The 15,793-nt window shown below is 59.4% G+C and overlaps 1 protein-coding gene across 3 annotated transcripts in view; it reads left to right on the top strand.

Moving 5' to 3' along the window:
• The first annotated feature begins 1,303 nt into the window (after positions 1–1,303).
• The window catches only part of ABR (ABR activator of RhoGEF and GTPase), a 29,872-nt gene continuing 15,382 nt past the window's right edge, over positions 1,304–15,793 (top strand). The window contains exons 1-3 of one of the 3 annotated variants that reach the window (XM_052689022.1): positions 1,304–1,362; positions 11,051–11,235; positions 15,550–15,654. In XM_052689022.1, the coding sequence (XP_052544982.1) occupies positions 11,128–11,235; positions 15,550–15,654 (213 nt within the window). In that variant the 5' untranslated portion in view covers positions 1,304–1,362; positions 11,051–11,127. Of the gene's footprint in view, positions 1,363–6,925; positions 7,104–11,050; positions 11,236–13,477; positions 13,959–15,549; positions 15,655–15,793 lie in introns of those variants that run through there. The other 2 variants (XM_052689023.1, XM_052689024.1) reach the window with 2 other exon arrangements.

The raw sequence follows: 15,793 nt of genomic DNA, 5'->3' as shown, positions 1-15,793 counted from the left end.
TGCCCCACCATCCCCAAGGGGAGGCTGTGCCAAGAGGAGCCCCAAAACCCTCCCCATGGGAGCAACCGCCGTGGGGACAGGAGCAGCCACTCTGGGGATGGAGGAGTTGGCTGTTGCGACACTTCCTGGGATCATACGTAAATGAATAGGGTGCTTTCTTCCTGCTGGGCCACAGCCAGGTGGCAACAAGGGACACAGGCTGTGAATCACCACCCTGAGTCACCTACACTTCCCTCCTCTGGTGAAAGGGAAACACCATTCCTGTGTGAGGCGTGGGGAGCAAAGCACTGCGCACCAAGCCAGGTGTCACTGTCACTGATAAGAAGCCAGGTGTCACTATCAGAGTGCCATCGTGCCAGGTGTTATCATCAGAGCACCACCAACCTGGGGATGCTGATAGCCATAAGCCTGGCACGTGCGCTGGGATAGGGCAGCTTCCACTACTCAGTGCCACTGAGGCTCACTTCTTGCTGGCTGAGAAGCAGCTCCTTGCAGTGCGTGGGATGGTTTGAGCCACTTGGTTCGCTGCTCTGATGCTGCTGGCAGCAGGCACCGCCTCATCTCAGCACTCAGCATCCTCCTGGCACATGCCAGCAGCTCCAAGGTGGACCCTCACCAGGAAGGGCTCAGACCAGCTGCAGGTACACGACCCTCTCAGCATCCTCCTAACACGTCAGGAGCTCCTTGGGAGACCCCAGGTTGCACCTCGAGCAGGAAAGGCTGCTGGTACAAGAGTGTTATGCTGGCACCTCTACCTCAGAGAGGTTTCTTTAACCTGGGGGTGGCTTCCTCCCGTGTTCCAGGAATGAACGCCGAGATCCGGCTGCAGAGAGTCGGGCCGGGAGGTGCCGGAGGGAGGTGGTAGCGGTGCCCCCGCCCCGTCGGGGCCGTGCCGAGGAGGAGCGGCCGGGGGCGGGCCGGAGGGGCCGGGCGGGAGCCGACGTCAGGGCCCGCGGCGGTGGTGGGGGGCGGAAGGAGGAGGAGGAGGAGGAGGAGGAGGAGGAGGAAGGCGGCGGGGAAGCCCGGGGATGGCAGGCGAGGAGGCGACGGCGGCGGCTCGGGCGGACTTTGCCCGACATTGGCAGGAGGAATTCCCAGGGGAACCGGCGCCCCGCATGGAGCTGGGCTCGGTGCGGGCCATGGAGCGGGAGCTGGAGCGATGCCGCCGGCACCTGCGGCGCCTGCAGCGGGCTCTGGCCGAGGAGCGCTTCAAGGTGCTGTACCTGGAGGCGGCCCTGGCCCGCGCCCCCCCGCGCCCCCCGGCCCCGCCCCGCCGCCGCCCGCCCCCCGCCGCCCCCCGCGGCAGTTCTCCGGAGGGAGGCAGCGACGGCAGCTCCGGAGCGGAGGACGCTTCCTCGGCAGGTGGGTGGCGGGGGACAACGGCCCTGCGGGTCGGTGCCCGACAGCGGGGTTGGCCCCTCCGGTACGGCAGAGGGGTCGTGCTGCCCCGCGGCCCCCGCGCCGGCTCCTCACCGGGCTGTCCCTGTTCGCACGGCCAGGGGGTTTCTCGTGCTGTCCTCCCGGGCCACCCTCACGTGCCAAATCCGAGGACGTCGTGCTCCTGTCCCCCCACCCTGTGCCCTCCCTGCACGTGGTCACGGCACGGCAGCGGATCTGAAAGTCTCCCCAGGAGGTCCCCACCACACCGCCAGGAGCCACTCGTGCCTCAGTTAACGTCACCCCCAGCCTCGTGCTGTCCTGCTCTCAAGGGCATCCCATGCCAAGGCCCCATCCTTGGGCCGATCCCATGCAGCCACTTCTTGGAAGTGCCACCAGCACAGCAGCCACCTCCAGGCCTTCGGATGCTGCACAAAAGCCACTTTCTCCAGGTGCCTTAGCTCAGGGCTGTGAAGTCCTGCAGCCTCTAAGGCAGATGTGTGAGGTGTCCAGGCATCCTGAGGACACATTATTTTGCAAGCTGCTGCATGCTTCGTGGCACTGAGGGCGCAAGCAGCCAGCACTGTCACATTGTCCTACTTCCAGCGGCCTGGAAGTTGTTATTGCATCATCCCGTGTGCTTTTATCCCGATTCAGACACAGCCCTGACAGCCAGGAGATGGCACTTACGTCGCTGACTCTGCAACTGACTTGCAGTAGTTTTGCTCTTGCTCAGTCTGTTGGGGTTGATTTGTTCCCTGCCCCAAACAAACTGAGCCCAAACAATCGGCTCCCAGAGCTGGGGGCTGTGTGGGTGATGGTGATGGTGACAGTGGTGGGCTCTTCCCAGCACGTCCCATGCAATCCCTTGGCATCAGCACTGCTTTGTTGTGCATTATAAGGGGCTCAGTGTGTGCTGACATTTCACAGCAGAGTCTGAGCGTACAATAAGCAGCGTGTGGCTGATGACTGGATCCCCCTTTTAGTTACGTGCGGCTCATTTATTGCTCTTGCCTTTTCTTCTCACTTCTCTTTATTGTTCAGCTGTAGCTACCAATTCCTGGTTGCAGTGCTGCTTGCCAGCTGGGCTGTGATGTTGTTGGTAATTTGGTGCCTGCTGTCTGGTTTGGGGTCCCCCAGTATTTTCATGAAGTTTTGGGCTCTCCTTCTGTAGGCGGCTGAGCTCACGGTAACGTAATGCAGCAGCGCTGGGTATCGCCTTTATGGGAATTACCATGGGGAACACAGTGGTTTCCGTTAAGTAGCTTGTGATTAATCTGATTTAAAGCGAGGATATCTACAAGATGCCTCCGTCTGCAGCTATTGCACGAGAGGAGGGCATGTGACAGCCAGATATGTGATGCTGGCATTGGAGATAACGCCCTTGCCAGTTCTCTCAGGACCGACCCCATCGGAGCGTCAGCGAGCAGATGGCTGAAAGGAAGTGTGCAAAGGGCTGGCATTCCCTTCATCTGGCCATCACCTGTCCCTGTGCTGGGGACTGAGAAGGGCACAGGGGGGATGCATGTTGGGGGGACGCCCTGAGCTCAGTGCTTGGGTTGCAATCAGAGGAAGAGCACCTCCGTGCTCGGTTTCATTGCTGGGAAGTTTAGGAAGAGGCCTGCTTGGTGTGAAGCTGCTTTGCTGCGTGAACTTTTCTTGTGGACACACTGCAGCCCAGCAGGATGAGGGCAGAATGTTTGGTGTCTGATACAGCACAGCAGGATGCTGTGAGTGAAATCCCCTGCCCTCCATTAGCTGGAATCACATCTCGTGGTCTCTTCCGTGAATGCAATCACCCCACGTTTGCTGTGACCTTGGGAAGTGTGACCCGAGTCCTAGGGGCAGCAGTGGGGTCCCCATGGCACAGGAATAATGAGCACAGCCCCAGTGAAGCTGAGGGGGTGAGATCCCAAGAGCCCCAGCAGAAAAGAGAACAGAAAACAGCATGCAGTCCGAGGTTTGTCTCCATGCATCTCTTTTTGTCCGGAGCGGAGCAGAGGTGATGGAAACTGAAATGTTTTGCTGTCACTTTGTAGATCTCTGTACATCCGTTTCCTTCCCTTTACAGCAAGGAGGGGCTTCAGGCAGGAGCTGAAGCTGTAGGTGTGTGGGTGGCCCCGAGCCTGGCCACGACATCTGTGTCCTCTTATTTTTTAATGTTAACTTCATAGTGTCTTCCACTGTTGAAAGAGTGTTTGTTTGGGTTTGAGCACACTGCGAGTTCCTCTTCTGGTCTGGGAAGGACATGCAGAGTGGCAGTGTTTAATTTTATCTTCTTGGGAGGGAACAAAACCCCAGCATGTGTGTGTGCGAGCCCTGCCTGGGACCTTTGAACCGTCCCCATCTGCTGTGGGGCCCAGCACTGTGCTGGGAGGTGCAGGACGGGGTGCTTTTCCAAGCACCGAGCTGTGTGGGGATGGGGAGGGGGGTCTGGGGAGGTGACACTGGGGCAGGTTGGCACCATTAATGAAAACTGTAAAGAAGTGCCCTAGGGGGCCTGAATACATTTGCATTGTAAGTCCTACCAGGGCCGTGAAATCTGTTTTTCTTTTCTTTTTTTTTTTTTTTTTTTTTCTTGTTTTTTGGCTGGAAGGACACTTCTGTGCAGTGAGGTCTTTGATGGTGAGATTCCCCCTCCACCAGCTGCAGGAAAACTCATTTTCCCATTTTTTGCTTTTGGGGGATGTGTTCCCTTGGGTCAGAACAGGGTGCCCAGGTTAGCTAAGGGCTACAACATGCATCTGTCCAGGAAAAATGGTACATTTACCCCCAGCATCTCCGGGTTCCCCTTGCAGACCTTGTGACAATGTCCACAGGAGCAGCAGCCTCTGGACGTGGTGCTGTGTTGGGGTGCACTCCTCGCCTCTAAAAAACATCTTAAAATAGTCTTGGCTCTTCCATCCCTCCTCTCTTTATCAGTGTTTGCTAAGCAGGAGGATTTGCATATGTAGATGAGCAGCAGCGACGCCTCTCGGCTCCCTTGGATGTGTTTCAGGAGCAGAGCCTGGCCTGGGGCTGGGCCGGTCTGCCTTGCACTGAGCCACAGCAGCGAGCTTTGGGATGGAGCAGAGCTCTGGCAGATGGAGACCTTTGTGCTCGGGGCAGATGATTTCTTCCCGACTTGCCGACCACCATCTCTTCCTTTTCCTCTGCAGCCACCCAGGTTGGTGCTGGGGCTCCTCCAGCCCCTCTCGTCCTGCTTTTGGCTGCGTGTTCTCCACTGATTCCTTCTTCCCCTCTCTTTCCCCTCACTGCCCATCCCCAGCACTTCAGGGCCGCGTGGCTGTGGTCAGAGCATCCTCTTGTGCAAGAGCCCAGAAATAGCAGTGCGTGGGCTGCCCGGCTGCGGCCAGCAGATGCCAGGCAGGTGGTGAGAAACCCAGCAGGGCACGGGGCTGCAGCGTGGGGGCAGCAGGCCTGGGCTCTGTCGTAAGAATGCACCCAGTTCCACGAGCTGTTGTGCCCAGAGCCATGGGCAGAGGCTGTTGAGGTGTGTTGGAGTGTGTGGTTTCCACTGTGGGAGCCACCAGCTGCTGGGTGTCCATTCCGTGGCACTGCTACTGGGAGCTGGGTGTGCTCCACGTGCAGGAGTAGGATTGTGTTTGTTTGTTTTTATTTGGGTGTTTGTTTGTTTGCAAAGGCAAATGGGGTGGAGTAACCAAAATAAAGCACAGGTGTCTGGCACAGGTGGTTGGCCCACAGGATATGTGTTTGCTGCATGAAGCTGTCAGTGGTGGCATGGGGATGGTACCGCCTTGGGCATCTTGGTGCATACTGAGCATTTCTTCACTCCAAATCCACGGGATGTTTCCACCTGGCTCCAAATGGCTCCTACCTCCATGGAGCAAAGTTGGGCTGTGCTCTTCGCACCCTTCCTGAGCGTATCTTGGCTGAATCACTTGCTGTTGTCACTGCTGGCTATTTGTGGGGTGTTTGCACTTTGGAGAGATTCCCTCAGTTCCTCACCCTCGTGCTGATAACAAGGGGAGTGATGTAGGCATACTGTGCACAGACAATCAGCTGCACAGGAGATGCTGAGAGCTGCCTGCCCCTATTCTGTGCAGGGCTATGCTGGTGCTGCACTCCCACAGTGGTGCTGCTGCTCCTGCACTCAGCATCTTCCTCTCTTGTGGAGGATATGTGTGCTCAGCCCTGTACCTCGCCATTGTGGGGGCCTGTTTCTGCTGTGCCTATGCATGCATGCCTGCTCCCTGCTGCAGCCCGAGCAGCTGCTGCCACCTCCTCCTCCTCCACCTCCTCCGTCCCTATCCTCATCCCTGGCTTATGCTGCATGGGCTCAGAGAGTGCTGCCCAAGCACAGGAGTTGAGAGGACGGAAGTGGCTTTGCATCAGGGCTGGTTGTGCCTTGCAGTCATTCAGATGAGAGCTGCTGGGGATAGGAGAGCAGTGGATGCACTCATTGTGTGGGGCAGTGTGTCACCCCACTGCCTCCCCTGGGCACCATATGTGCCAATGGCTCGGGGAGGGGAGCTGTGGCACCAAGCAGTGCCGGAGTGCAGGGGTCCCCAGATATCCAGAAGCATGAGGGCTGGGAAATGGCAGCACCTTCAACACTGACTCAGCATGTGGTGACTCAGCCCGTGGAGGCTGGATGCGGCCCTCTGGGGATGTAAGGCTGCGCCTGGGCGGCACCGTGTCCTTTTGGCTGTGCCAAACTGTGCTCCCCAAAATGCATCCACCACCTCTGAGGGCTGTAGCATCCCTGGGAGCTGTAACCGGGCAGTGGCAGTATTCCCCCACGTTGAGTTTTCCAGGTGTGATTGCCAATGCCTCCCATGTCCTGGCACCTCACACCCTGGTGTTGTGCCTTCCCCACATGTCCCGCACAGCATCGTCCTTCCTGCACAGCTCCCAGCTGTCCCCATCACCTGGGCTGAGCCCATCCCCATGCACGGCAGGATGTGGGTGAGGACAGTGGCTTGGGATGCTGCCGTACCAGCAGGACCGGGGCAGTGGTGCGGGTGCGGGCAGGAGGAGGGCAGGCTGAACGCTTGGCTGGTGTGCTGACATATTGGGGTTGATGACTCTGGCACTTTGTATTTCCTTTGGCTATACGCAGATGGGGAGGGCAGTTTAACCCCTGCCTGCCCATTCCAAGCTGCGTCAGCCCTTTCTGGGGGTAGCGGGGGAGGCTCCCTAGGTGCTGACTTCTCCTGGGGAGAGATACCAGCAGGGGTCTGGGAGCTGGGCATCCTTCAGCTGGTGAGGTTTGGCTGGGACTGGGGCATCCCAGGAGCATGGGGAGGAGATTGAGGTTGGGGCAGAGGTGGGTGTTCCCGTGTCCCCCTATTGGCTTCGGGGTTGCCTGAGGCTCTGCATGGAGTCTCGCACCCCTGTGCCCATAAAGCCACCATCCCCACCTCGCCTCCCCAGACACCGCGGGGAGCTGGCGTGGCTGCGTGCGGGGGACGCAGGGCTCGGCTCCCCCCGGCGAGGCAGAGGCGGGAGGCGGGACGCACTGCCATCGCCAGCCAGCACCTCCTTCCCTGGGCTCCCCTGGCAGAAGAAGAACCGCTGCGCGGCCGGGCAGGCGGTATCGCCCTGCTCCCAGCCAGCCCCCGCCTGGGCCTGCAGCCCCCCGCCTCCCCCTCGCTGCCTTTGTTGTGAGATGAGAGCCGGCTGGCGGGGCTGAAAGCAGAGCATGGAGCCGCTGAGCCACCGCGGCCTGCCGCGACTGTCCTGGATCGACACCCTCTACAGCAGTACGTGCTCGGGGCGGGGGGAGGGGGAGGGGGGGCGGGAGGGCTCGGGGGGCCGGGTACCCCCACTATCTGTTGGGTGATGGATGGATGCTGCGCTGGTGATGCTGAGCTGAGGGCGGGCAGGGGGCAGGTGATGCCGGTGGCGGCTGGGCTCCCCCACCCCTGAGCATCCCTCGTGTCCCTGTGGGGCACTCCGGGGTTGGAAGTGGGGACCTGTGTCCATTGCAAGGGGTGGCAGTGCTACTGGTGTGGTGCAGGTCACTGATGCAGGAGCAGTGTGACAGTGCCCATGGGGGCCTGGGGATAGGGGTGCTGCTTCAGTCACTGTCTCTCAGTGGCTTTGGGTTGTCTCCTCTCCCCCAGCAGTGATTTTAGCAGAAGGATGCGGTGGAAACGCAGTCCTGTGGTAGTGAAACCTAAAGGCTGGCAGCAGGGAGTCCCCTGCAGCAGCACTGGGGCTGTGAATCCTTCCTGGCCCCATGGATGGGCAGCCAGGATCTGGTGTGGCAATAAGCCAGTCCTGAGACACCCAGTGCAGGCATCAGCATCCCAGAAGCATGGGATAGAGCTGAGAGAGGGGGGGCTTGGGTCTCTGCCATTCCTTCTGGGGAGCACTGAACCTGCATACACTGCTGTGTGGTTTTGGGGGTATGAAATCTGTGGATATTAGCTAGGAAGTGGCTGAGCATGGAGCGTGGCTCTTGTGGTGCAGGTTTGGGTGGGGAGGCAGGATGGGGTTCAGGGGTAATTGCACATTTGAATTTGCAATTCAGTGTGGCAAGAACCCAGAGCTGGGGTTGATCACGGGGTACAATGCATGGGGCTGAGTCCCCCAAAGTTTTCCATCCCAAATCCCCCAAGGCAGACCCTTGCAGTCAAAAGCATCCCTCTGTGTCAGCTTGTGCAGTCCTCCAGACCCAGCTTCCCTGCAGCTGCCTCCCTGCAGAGCCCACGGTACCAGGGACTATCAGGATGCCCAGGGATGGTAGCACTTGGGAGCAGTGAGCGCTCAGCACTTGGGCTTGTGAGCATCCTGGGATGATGTGCTGGCTGGGAGGATGCAGCGTGGGTGAGGAGGAGATGCTGTTTGTGTCGAGGAGGCCTGTGGAGGCAGGTCTGAGGCCAGCTCACGCATCCCTGTTGTCATGGTGAATTTTAACCCAGTAAAAATGTGGCATTTTCCCAAACCTTGCAATCTGGGAATGGCAAAGTACGTTCTCCCCCACCATAAGGATGTTGAACTGTGGGAATGGGATAGGGCAGGTGAGCGTTGAGGTGTGCGGAGCCTTGGATGTGGTATGTGCCCATCTGGGAAAGCAAAGGAAATGCCACACTGCTGCTGTGACAGTGCTGTCACCTGCCCATGTTGGGAGGAGCCAGTGGCCGCCCTTGGCCATGCTCATTCTTGAGCATCATTTCAAGCTGCATCAGCTTGGATGGCAGAGCTGAGATGTGATTTTCCATGTGGGGACGTATTTCTGACCCCACCGTGGCTGTGGGACCCCAATGGTGCCAGTGTCCCTCAGGCACAAGCCTGGGGTAGTGGGGGCTAGGAGCTGCAGCACAGCTGAGGGAGCCCAGGCCATGGCTGATTTGGGTGAGGGGGCTGTAGAGTGGGTTCTGATTCCTCTGTCCCCACATCTTGGGTGGAGCAGGAGGGTTTCCACTGCTGCTGGAGCAAAAATAGCTCTGGGTTTGGCATGGGCACAAGAACAGGCTGCAGGGGCAATGCAGCTGCATGAGGAGGAGGGAGCAGTGTGATTTGGGCTTGCTGGGCTCTGCAGGCAGGGCTGTGAAGAGGATAGGCCTTCAGTGTCCCTTACGCATGGGCAAGGTCTCTTTCCCATGGTAGCATTAGGCGCTGATCTGTGCACCGAGTGATGGCACGTCCCTTTGGATCCCTGCTTGCAGCACATCCTGACTTGTGTCCATCTGTCCTCATAGTGAGTTCACTGATGGAGCCACTTGTGCTCTATGGACATGGGGGGATTACTTCAGAGAGCCTGTGAAAAGGTTGGGATGCTGCCAAAGACACCTCCTGGCGTCCTGCAGTCCTGGCGCACATGGAGACACAGAACTGGCGGTGTCCCCTGGGTGCCCAGGCACCCTCCCCTCCGTGTGTTCTGGGCTCCTGAGTGGGTACAGGACTCTGCCAAGGGTCCCTCTCCTTTCATGTTTCTTTGGACACTACAGCTTGTCTCCAGGTCAGACCTGGGGCTGAAATCTGCTCAGGCTGGAGGCAAGCAATGGGTGCTTGAGGTCTGGGGCCATTCCTGCGTCTCCATGGACTGATCCCTTCCCCTTCTGTGCCTCTGTGCCTTTGTCACTACCTCCACTGCCGGAGGCAGTTGGCAAGGTCCCCAGCTGCCTCATTAAAACGGTGTTCCTCGTTACCCGAGCTGCTCCCAAGGCTGGCAGTGGGGTGGGGAGGTGGCCAGGTCCCAGCTCTGCTGCTGGGCTCAGCGTGGGCTCCTGCTGCTGCCGGCTGCTGCTGTGGCCCTGGTATAGAGGCGATGGCTTTGGCAAGGCTGGCATAGCCTTAGCTGTACCCATGTCACCATTTCTGGGTGTTGGGATGGGGTGGGCTCAGGGCTGGGGTGTTGTGCTTCAGTCTGAAGCTACAGAGCTTGGCCAACAGGAGCATGGGGTTGAAGATTTTCAAGGGGGAACCTTAAGCTTTGCCCTCTCCCAGCTCCCCTCGTTAGACCCTAGCCAGTGAAGGGTCTGTGTGAGGGGCTTTGGGCTTCCACAGGGTGGGTGGTGTGAGGTGGGTGGTGTCAGGCCTCTAGAGGTTGCTCGTTAGCAGCTAATTGCTAATAAAGAGAGATCTGAGAATGGCTGGTCTGCCCTACCCTGGCAAAATGAGGATGTCCTGTGCTGGATTCCCTGTCCTGCTCTGGGATATAGGACAGTTCTGGTCCCTCCCTGCCAGCACTGCACGGCTCCTGGCCCTGTGCTCTTCGATTTAAAGATTTATCCACTTTAAATATTGAGCTGAATGCAATATTAATGGGACAAGCAACGCTGGCGGGAGCCGGGGGACTCCCCAGTTGAGGCTGTGGGGCGGTGAAGCGACAACAGTGCAGGGTTTGGCTTGGGATGGATGCAGCCCAGCGCCCTTCTGAGCGGGGGTCTCAGCCATGGGAACACCGCAAGGGCTCGGGGTGAGGTCCTCATCCTCTTTGCAAGGTACTTGGGGGGTTCCTGTGCCGCAGCCGGGCTCCCTTCCCCCTCCCCTTTGTCAGCATCTCGGGGCTGCTGCAGCCGCCTCTTCCCGCCGAGTGCTGCCGTTGCCATGGGAACCGGTTCGGCTGTACCCCGGCCCCCGCTGCGCCCTGGGCCCTCCCTGCAGCCCCCAGGCCTCGCACTGCTGCTTGGCCATTCTGAGCTCCCACCGAGGGCTGAGGCTCCCCAGAATGGCTCTATGTGTGTGTGGGGGAAAGGGGGGAGCGTGGCCTGATGGCAACGTGAGGGTGAGCAGAGTCCTTCTGCTGTATCCCAAGTCGCTGTGTTGGCATCGCTCCCGTGTGCCCCAGGTTGCCGTTGTCCCCATTCTTCCAGGCGGGGTGGCCGTGTCCCCCTCACCGGCATGCGGTGAGGATGAGGAGGATTGGATGCCAGCCTGCTTCCATTGCTCGCCGGCGCTGAGGGCAGGGCTGCTGGCGCAGGGCCGGGCTGTCTGGAGGAGCAGCTGCCCCCACACAGACGCGGCCTGCGGCTTCCCGGCAGCATGAATTATGTAAATGTAGGGAAAAGAGCTGCTGGTCGGCAGGTGGGCAGTGGCAGCTGTGTGGAGCGGGTGTCCTTGTCCCTGCGTGGCCTCGAGGGTTGGGAGCGGGGTTGTGAGCCCCTGAGGGGTGAGACGGAGACCAGGAATGCTTGGTGTCCCTATCCCCACATCGCCCATCTCCTTCCTGGATGCTCACCGCCATCTTTTCTTCTGGCAGATTTCAACTATGGTGCAGAAGATTACGATGCCGAGGGCAACGAGGAGCCCAAAGCACTGCCAGAAGGCTCGGAAACCATGCCCTACATCGACGAGTCGCCCACCATGTCCCCCCAGCTCAGCGCTCGGGGCCAGGAGAGCGGAGATGGCGTCTCACCCACACCCACCGATGGGCTCAGCACAGGGGTAGGTGGGCTGGGCACTGAGCTTGGCAGTAGGACCTGTGAAAATTGGGGCTGGGATGTGCCTTCTTTCCTGATGATGTTCTGGTGCTGCTGTGATGCATGTGACTGCTTGGCTTCCCAACCCCAGGGCTGGGAATGGTGCTGTGTCCATGGGTCACGTTGGTGACACTGCCCCAGACAGCAGGGGCTGGGTGCTGGAGCCCAGCTGGGAAGGTGTTGGGATGGACTGCTGTGCCCCTGCCCCTCTGTGAGGGGACAAAGAGCCGTGCTGCAGGCTCCATCTAGTGGCGCTTGGGGACAGCCTGCCAGCTGCAGTGGGACACCGTGTCCACCCCTTTCTCTTTAAAAGGAAACTCAGATTTAACTCCTTGAGCTCTCGAGCATCCTCGCAGATCTGCTGGGTTTTTATCCGTCGCCTTTCCCAGAAGGGAAATTTGGAAAGCTTTGGAGTGGGAAATTGAAAATAGAGGGTGTTTTTTTCCAGAATTAGGGTTTCTCTATAATCCAAGGGGTGCAATGCTGTCTCAGGGGCCTGGGAGCTGCTGTCCTCTTGGCATGGCACTGGCTACCTCTGCTCCCTGTGCATAGCGACTGCTTTCTGGAGGACGGTGGAGACAGGGACATGGGAGGAGGCAGTGTGGAAAACGTGGAGGTTTTTGTCATGGAAGGAGTTAAAGCCCTAACCCGGATGTTGAGGCGGAGGAGCGCAGAGGTGTGGCTTCCTCCCCAGGGTACGGGTGCTGTGCAGCATCCTCTGTGTCCAGTCCCACATGGATCCCACAGGTCCCATCATCCCTTGTTGAGCTGCTGTGTCCCCAGGCATGGTCCCCTGGCTCACCAACATGGGAGTGAGTCAGCCCCCACCCTGGTACCCCACTGCAAAGGAGTCTCATCCCCTGGCAGGGTGGTCCTGGGGAAGCAGTGGGGCTCTGGGTAGTCCAGAGGGTGTTGCCTTCTGCTCTGAGGCAGTGATGCCACCTCAGTGGCCATCTCAGCTCAGTGCTGGTCAAGCACTAACAGGATTGGGGGCTTTAGAGCTCAGCGCCAGCTCTGCCTCTGATCCCTTTATCTGCAGCTGCTTGGGCTGGGGCTTAGGGAGAGTGCCTTTGGGTGCCAGCAGCTGTGGTCTTGGAGTGCCTCTAGGTGGGTACATGTGTGTAAGCTGGAGCCTATTGTCTGGGTGGTATAGGGTGCCTGGCTCAACCTGACATCCCATATCCACCTGGTGTTGGAGGTGGCATCTCCAGCTTGGCAGGTTTCTGGCAGGGTCTCATCTTGTGAAACAGCAACTGATCTCAGAACTCCCCCAGCTGCATGGGGACCAGCCCATCCCACCTGCAGCCACGAGCATCCTGGCAGAGGCTGCGGCCACAGCACAGGGTGCTGCTGGTTTGGTGCTGAAGATGGCTTTCCCCACCCTGGTGATCCAATTGCTGTGTTTTGGGGTCCTGGGAAAGAGCTCTCTTACCAAATGTGAAAAGCCTGAGGTGCAGTGTGGATGCAGGGCAGGGCTCCAGAAAGTTCTTCCTCCATTTTTTCATGCACCAGTGCTTTGTTTCAGGTTTTGAAAGGAGTAGGGAGGCGAGAAGCTTGTGGGGGCTGAGCATCCGCAACTACTGGTTCCCCTTTTTTTTTTTTTTTTTTTTTTTTTTTTTTTTTTTTTTTTTTTTTTTTTTTTCAGAGGAGAGTGGGAAAACAGCTGAAATGGCTCTTGCATTACCTCCTCCAGATATCTGCATCTTCAGTCCCTTCTTGCCTCACTCACCAGGGCCAGCGAGGCCCTGCGGAATTGCTAGACCAGGTGCTCTGAGAAGTACCGCACATCAGCACCATTTCCCTGCTGAGGTTTCCTCTGGAGCAGGGAGGGGCCCAGGAGCCTTCATCTGTGGGGTTCAGAGTGGGGGGTCAGATGTCCTAATGGGGCATGATCCCTTCTGCTGCCCTCAGGGGTCACTGGAGAATCCCGTGGTCCAGCTTTCCCCCTTCATGGGGAAACTCATGGGTGATAGCAGGCAGAATGGTGCTCTGTTGCTTGCTGCTCTGGCTGGCGAGTCCGGGGAGGGCGTGGGGGTGTAGATGGAGGGTTGGGGACCTCTCCCCATGGAGTTCCCCCTTGATCTCTGGCTTCCCCAGTGCTGTAACTCAAAAAAAACATTTGGCGAGCTGTCTTGACCATAGTGTGAGCAGCCCCACCTCCACACCAGACGTGCATTTCCTGTAGCGAGAGCGCAGGGCGGAGCGGCAGCGCTGGCTGCAAAGCAGAGCGGAGCGGCACGGCGGGCAGCGGCCCTACGCTGCTGGCGGAGCACCCGGGGAAAGCGTTGTCCAAGGCAGAGCCAAGCAGCTCCTCCGTCTCCGCTCGGGTGACCTCGCCGTCCCCGCTGCCGTCACGCGCGGGTGGCTGTGCTGCTGTGTGGGGGGAGCCCCGCAGCGGGGCCGACGGCCTGAGCTGGGGCAGGCGGGAGCACCGGGGATCCCATAATGGCTCCTTTCATCCAGAGGCTGTGGCCGGCATCCAGGGCTGAGTCAGGCCCGGCTGGCTCGGCTGCGTAAGTCCTCACGTCCGAAGCCTTGTGGGGTCCCTGCAGCCCCCCTGGTGCCCAGCAGGCCATGGAGGAGGAAGAGGAAGCCATAGGGTACCTGGATAAAGTCCTGGAGGATGAAGATGACTCTGAGCCAGGAACCCCCACCAGTCCCGGGTCTCCATTCTCGGCCAGTGAGAAGGTGGGCACCCATGGGACACCCTGCTTCAGTGCTGGATGGGGTGGGGATGGAAATGGGCTCCTTGCTGCTGCTGGCATGGGCCTAGGGGGCTTGGGTGTGAGGTTTCCCAGGGCAGGGGTGGGGAGGGAATTGAGTGCCAAGAGCTCAGCCTGCGCTTGTGTGTACCTGCTGGGGTGGGCTGCTGTGCTGGTGGAGCTGGGATGCTCGAGATGAGGCTGGACCACTCTGTGCCACTGACTCACTGCACAGCCATGAGCAAGCTCCCAGCCCTGGTACTTTGGCCAGGGAGGTGTCTGGGTGTCTCTAGCTGCAGCCCTTTGCCTTCTAGCCCACCTAGCATGGTTGCTTCATGGGGGGGTGGAGGAGGAGGTCTCCATCTCTGTTCTCCTTGGGGTCTCCTTCACAGGGTGGCCGCTGGACCCTGTGTGAGTGTGGACTTTCTGCCCCTCGGGGCCATGGGGGTCCCACTGACACTGTCCCCAGGGGCATCATGGGCTCTGGGAGCAAATGTGCCCCCCTTATCTCCTCAGCTCTCACGCAAGGCCCAGCCTCAGGGGAAGCAGGAAGAGCCCGTGACTAATGGTGGCAACGAGCCTACCAGCACCAAGCAGGCTCCCTGTGCTCCCCCCACAGAGCTACCTGCAGCCTGGTCTTAATGGTACTGCTGGGCAGGGAGCACTGAGCTCTGAGCTGGCTGATGGGACGGGACTGAGTGGTGCCCACATGGGGTGAGACAGGAGAATTGTGTGCTTCCTGGCTGTGCTTCCATCCCGGGGGGGCTGCTCATGCTGCTTATGGCATCCGAGCGAGGCTGCTGTTGCTGTACCTTTGGTGTGGTGCCCAGGGCTGGCAGAGAGAGAGGACCGTGGTCCTGCTTAGCCATCCCAAATTGCTTGGAGGAACAAGCTGGTAGTTGTGATTCTCGCTCTCCAAATTAGGTTGTAACAGCTGGGTTAAGGCAGGGCTGTGTCTCTGCCTGGTGCTGCTCTGGCTGGCAAAGCCCAGCTCCTTAGAGTGAGCTTTAGTGCTGGGATGGGAATTTGGAGCACAGTGTGGGTTTGAGGCAGTCCAAAGCCTGAGAGAAGCGTTCAGGGTTGTGCCTGTGCCTGATGTCACGGCTAGGTGCATCTCTTCTGAGCAGAGCAGAAGCTTCTGGTGTGCATGGATGGGTGCTGTGCCCTGGCACTGGGCCTGCCCTGATGCCACCAAGCAGTGACGCAGAGGCCAGTGGTGACCGCAGGGGTGGCACTTTCCCAGAGAAAACCCAGCTGGGAAGAGGGTGGTGCTGGCTTACAAAGCCAGCCTTAAGGCATGGTTTCTTTGGGCGCCTGTGGACTCTGCCCTGGGAGGGTTTTGCCTCACTGTGCCGCCCTGGAGCACTGCCTACAGTGCTGGGCTCAAGGCCAAGCAAGTCGGTGCCGCCCCAGCTTCCCAGCCTGGTCGTGCTGTCCTGCAGGCATGTACCCGGCCCTTGCTGTGGTGTCTCTATGCTGGAAGGGATGTGTCCTCGTGAGATGCTGGGGCTGGGGGATGAAGGGCTCTGAGCCATGCTGACTGCTGGCTGAGCTGGGCTCCTTGCTGTGTTGCACAGGGCGAGCGAGATGCTGGCAAAGGGCTGGAGATGCGGAAGCTGGTGCTCTCCGGCTTCCTGGCCAGCGAGGAGATCTACATCAACCAGCTGGAGGCACTCCTGTTGGTGAGCACAGCCGGGCCCCCTCCCCAAGGGGGTCACCAGAAGGGATGGGGGGTGGGAACCCTCCTTCCTGGGCAGCCCTTGCCAGCCTGCCCAGCACAGAAGTGTCTGTAGCCCTGCTTCCTCCCATGGCCACATTGGC

The sequence above is a fragment of the Tympanuchus pallidicinctus genome, unplaced genomic scaffold (genome assembly GCF_026119805.1).
Source record: "Tympanuchus pallidicinctus isolate F22 unplaced genomic scaffold, pur_lepc_1.0 scaffold24, whole genome shotgun sequence".
Taxonomy (NCBI): domain Eukaryota; kingdom Metazoa; phylum Chordata; class Aves; order Galliformes; family Phasianidae; genus Tympanuchus; species Tympanuchus pallidicinctus.
Note: the sequence above shows the minus strand (reverse complement) of the source record. Positions and strands in the feature narration are given on the sequence as shown.